This window comes from Cynara cardunculus (assembly GCF_001531365.2).
Source record: "Cynara cardunculus var. scolymus isolate 2C chromosome LG 11, CcrdV1, whole genome shotgun sequence".
Taxonomy (NCBI): domain Eukaryota; kingdom Viridiplantae; phylum Streptophyta; class Magnoliopsida; order Asterales; family Asteraceae; genus Cynara; species Cynara cardunculus.
Window position 1 is genome coordinate 6,875,325 of NC_037538.1, and position 4,165 is coordinate 6,879,489.

The 4,165-nt window shown below is 34.4% G+C and overlaps 1 protein-coding gene across 1 annotated transcript; it reads left to right on the forward strand.

Moving 5' to 3' along the window:
* The first annotated feature begins 375 nt into the window (after positions 1-375).
* On the forward strand, positions 376-1,283 carry LOC112521033 (multifunctional methyltransferase subunit TRM112 homolog A-like). The gene is made up of 2 exons (XM_025129662.1): positions 376-445; positions 934-1,283. Exons 1-2 carry the CDS (start codon positions 376-378, stop codon positions 1,281-1,283), a joined length of 420 nt encoding a protein of 139 aa, XP_024985430.1.
* The last annotated feature ends 2,882 nt before the right edge of the window (positions 1,284-4,165 follow it).

Here is a 4,165-nt window from a genome sequence, read left to right on the forward strand (position 1 = left end):
TTGATTTCAACCAATACGTCACACCCCATTTTTTCGGTTGTGACTAAACTAAACCATCAACTAAATAAAACTGCAACCATAAATATTTTACAAATATTCGCAGTAGAGGACTTAAACATCTGATCAAACGCTTTACAAACTAGCAGACTGAAATGATCCAAAGCAACAGCAACCAAGTCTATCACATGAAATGCTGAAAACAAACAACTAATATATAAACTTTGCACATCTTCCAAGCATGCAAAATAATACAACTCAACACACATGATACCTCAATTGAACTGTTGCAGTGTGAGAGTCAACTACATCATATGACTTAACAATATATAGTGGCCACGGTATGTACTGGTTTTGAATAACTCTTATGGATGAACCATGTACAGAGGCACCCTCACGGTGCATGTACCTTCTTCTTGGACGAACCGTGTACAAATGCACCCTCATGGTACTTGTATCTTCTTTCTAGACGAACAATGTACAGAGACACCTTCATGGTATTTGTAACTTCTACAAAACCACACATGTGCCTGACTTAGTATGAATAGCTCAACATGCACAACTCATTCCTCGATCAACACATAGCGGGCTTTTTCATGTTTAAAAGACTGTACAATTAGGGTGTGTTTGGTACGTTGGACAGGATGGGACAGGACAGAACAGAACAGATTTGTCCTACGTTTGGTGTGGTTTAATGTAGAACTAAGTAGAACTAACTAGTACAAGGATGGGACACGGCTGTTCTCTTCCTACCCCTGGAACTAAGTGGAACAGAGACATTTTTACCCCACTACCCCTTCCCCCTTTCTTCCCCACATCGCCCCTGCACCTGCCAAAGCCGCCTCCACTCCATGGCACCCCTAACCTTCTCCTTCTCCATCTCGACGGCGACATCCCTTCTCCCTGACCGCCGCCGCCGGAGAAACGAATAACAAGATGAGGCAGAAAGAGTCGTCGAGGGAGTAATCAATGGCTTCCTTCTCCTAATCGAAGCAGAAAGAGTCGTCGAGAAGCAAGTCGATTTCAATCCTGATTTCCTCAAGAACATGTTCTCCAAGATCGATTGGAAAGCCCTAGCTGACGCTTCAAAGACCATGGGATACGATGAACTCCCTGACGAAGTCCCCGATCCTTCGGTGCTCGATTCTCAGTTCTTGCAGAAGTTCCACCATGCACTCCTAGAGCTTCACCTCGAGGAAGGCACGCTCGTTTGCCCGGAGACTGGTCGAAGGTTCCCTGTTAATAAGGGAATACCTAATATGCTCCTCCATGAAAATGAGGTCTGATTTACAATTCCTTAGAGTTATTTTCTGTTAGCAGCAAAGTGGGTTTCTTGCAATTTCAACTAATTGATGATTGTGTTCGCTGTTTTCTTGAATTCGTGAGCTGGGTTTGATGAAATCTGATGCATCTTGTAGTTGTTCATATATGCTAAAACAGCACCTGATTCATTTTGTTTGCTGGTTTTTGATTCATGTTTCTGATTTTGTTTGCGACTGTTTTTGATTCATGTTTGTTGTTTTTGATTCATGTTTGCTGTTTTTGATTCATGTTTGCTGTTTTTGATTCATGTTTGTTGTTTTTGATTCATGTTTGCTACTGCATTTTGTGTGCTGTTTTTATTCATGTTTGCTGTTTTTGATTAATGTTTGCTGTTTTTGATTCATGTTTGCTGTTTCTGATTGTTGTTTCTGATTGCTCATTGGGGGTAAATTGGTCATTTTAACCAGTTCTGCCCTGTCCTGTCCTGTCTTACCAAACGCTGAACAGCTGTCCTGTCCTGTCCTGTCCTACCATGTCCTGTCCTGTCCTGTTCTGTCATGTCTGCGCACCAAACGCACCCTTATGAATGTGTCATAATATATCTAAAATCACAACAAAAATACCTTCATGATAAAATACTAAATATTATACTATTATATGCATCTCGTTTTAAATCACATTAAACTTACCTCAAGCTAGTGTAGGCTTACACGTCATTTGGTCGCTCCCAGTCCCCAAATTCATTGCTTTAATCTCATGTGAACCATAATTCGTTCCTTGATCAAGTTCTCTCTCAAATCTCAATCATTTTTCGTATCACCAACATGGTTTTGCTCGAAACATATAGAAGAACTAAAATGGCGTAAAAATATTACTCAAACAATGCTTAAATGGGTGCCAAAACGTCCCGGAAACTACTGCCGCTAAATTGATAAAAAGAAAACCATCTACGATTGAATTTCAAACTTGTAGGACTTGGCAAAACAGGTCCTTCCACTTTATATCTCTGCCATCTTGATCCATTTTAATTTATTTCTGATCCAACTAAAGTTACAATCTTTTCATTTCCCCTTCTTTTTCGGGTGTTACACGATGCAAGCCCACGATGAATTATCAATTGTACCAATCCAAATTTTAAGGTAAAAATAAATAATGTCTTAAACTAATGTAGTTGCTATTATATTTTATAACAATTACTAAAATAATAGCATACAGTCTTCAACATTGATCAACTTATTAATCTGCCGATAAATAACAACTCAGTTTCTTAAATACTTAAAAATTAATAAAATGGAAAAGAAAATCCAACCAACCGACATCTAAGGAAATGAAGAAAGCACAAAAAGAGTTGAAGAAAAAAAGTGGTTGAGGTAACATACTCATTTAATATTGAGTAGCTAAGGAGGTCACATTAATGACATATATAATTGCCAATTTAAGATATCAATGTACTTTATTTCAAAATAATGGCAATAAGTTTCAAGTCCTAAAACATGTTACTTTTGCAGTTTCAAATTGGGTCTTTGTTACTTAATAACAAATAATTTCAATGACAATTATTTATTTTATATTGCACACCAAAACGGTTTGGAACTAATGATTCTATTATATGCCTTCCATTTGGTTATGTGAAAATGACATAATATTTGGAAAATGAATATTAAAATGCATCTGATTTTTTGTCGGAACTAAAAATAAATATTTCTTATATGACGAAGGCATTGGGTTTTTGTCCCCGTGAATTGAATTGTGTAACAAACATGTCGGCAACTAAACGGTGGATCCTTGGGCCATAGTTCGAAAACTCTCAATATCGGTGCTATTAATTACTATTTTTATATTAACGAATAAAAACCATTGTTGTATATTTCAAAAATGAACTCACATATGAAAATAAAATTCACAAATGAATTGAATAGTGATCTCATTTTGTTCCGTGCCAACCGGACATATCAATTGACCACTTCTCATTTCAATTTCATTTTTTTTTGGAATGAGTTTGATTTAGAAAAAGTTCTTTTAAGCCAAATGTCACCTGAGTTCTGTATAATTCCATCTCAATTGCATAAAAAAGATGCACGTAAGTGACGTAACCAATGTAAGTGTCGTGTACTTAATAAATACATTTTTTTTCCAAAACTAAAGTAGGAAATTCAAATCAATTTAAATTTTTCTAATTAATTTTTTAGCATGACTTTTTAGATTTTTTTATATTTATATCTAGTTTATGAGATAAATTCACTCTAACCCTAAAAGTTAACAACAAAAGGTTAACAATTTGACGTCAACTAACAAACCCTAACCCTAATAATTATACATTACAGAAAAAACTCTGATCCTAATAATTCACAATTATCAATTAATGGGAAAAAAAAACAAATTATATAAAAAAAATTAACGTTGAACTTGGGCTAACAAAATTTATGGGGTTGGACCTTAATTTTAATGTGGTTAAAACATATATATATATATATATATATATATATAAATTCTTTTTATAAATTTACACATAAATTCAGACTGAATGTAATGTTGAAACTTAATTTGACGAAGAAATTATATGTTGTTAAAAACTTTACAAGATACAAAAACTCTAAAAGTAAATACAACAATAACGATATTTAAAAAAAACTCTGAAAACTAATACCTGAATCATGTCTCAAACTTTCGACTATAACGAAATAGAGATTTATGAGTCTTTTTAAAACCCAACTATATGATAGATCGGTCCATATTCAATCTACCCTTCTCATTGTGCCCACATCTATCAAATAGTACCCTAAAGTACAATGACTGTCAAAGTTAAAAGAGCCGATCAGACAAATCCAAAAAATATTATTTTTAAATATCTTATATTAATAAAAAAAAATTACTGAATCTCATAATATTACTTCTTCATCTATTA

Excerpts from the sequence above, each read along its gene's own strand:
- LOC112521033 (XM_025129662.1), top strand. The coding sequence starts at position 376 with ATGTACAGAGGCACCCTCACGGTGCATGTACCTTCTTCTTGGACGAAC. Across the intron at positions 446-933 it reads TGTACAAATGCACCCTCATG|ATGAGGCAGAAAGAGTCGTC; the intron begins GTACTTGTATCT and ends ACGAATAACAAG.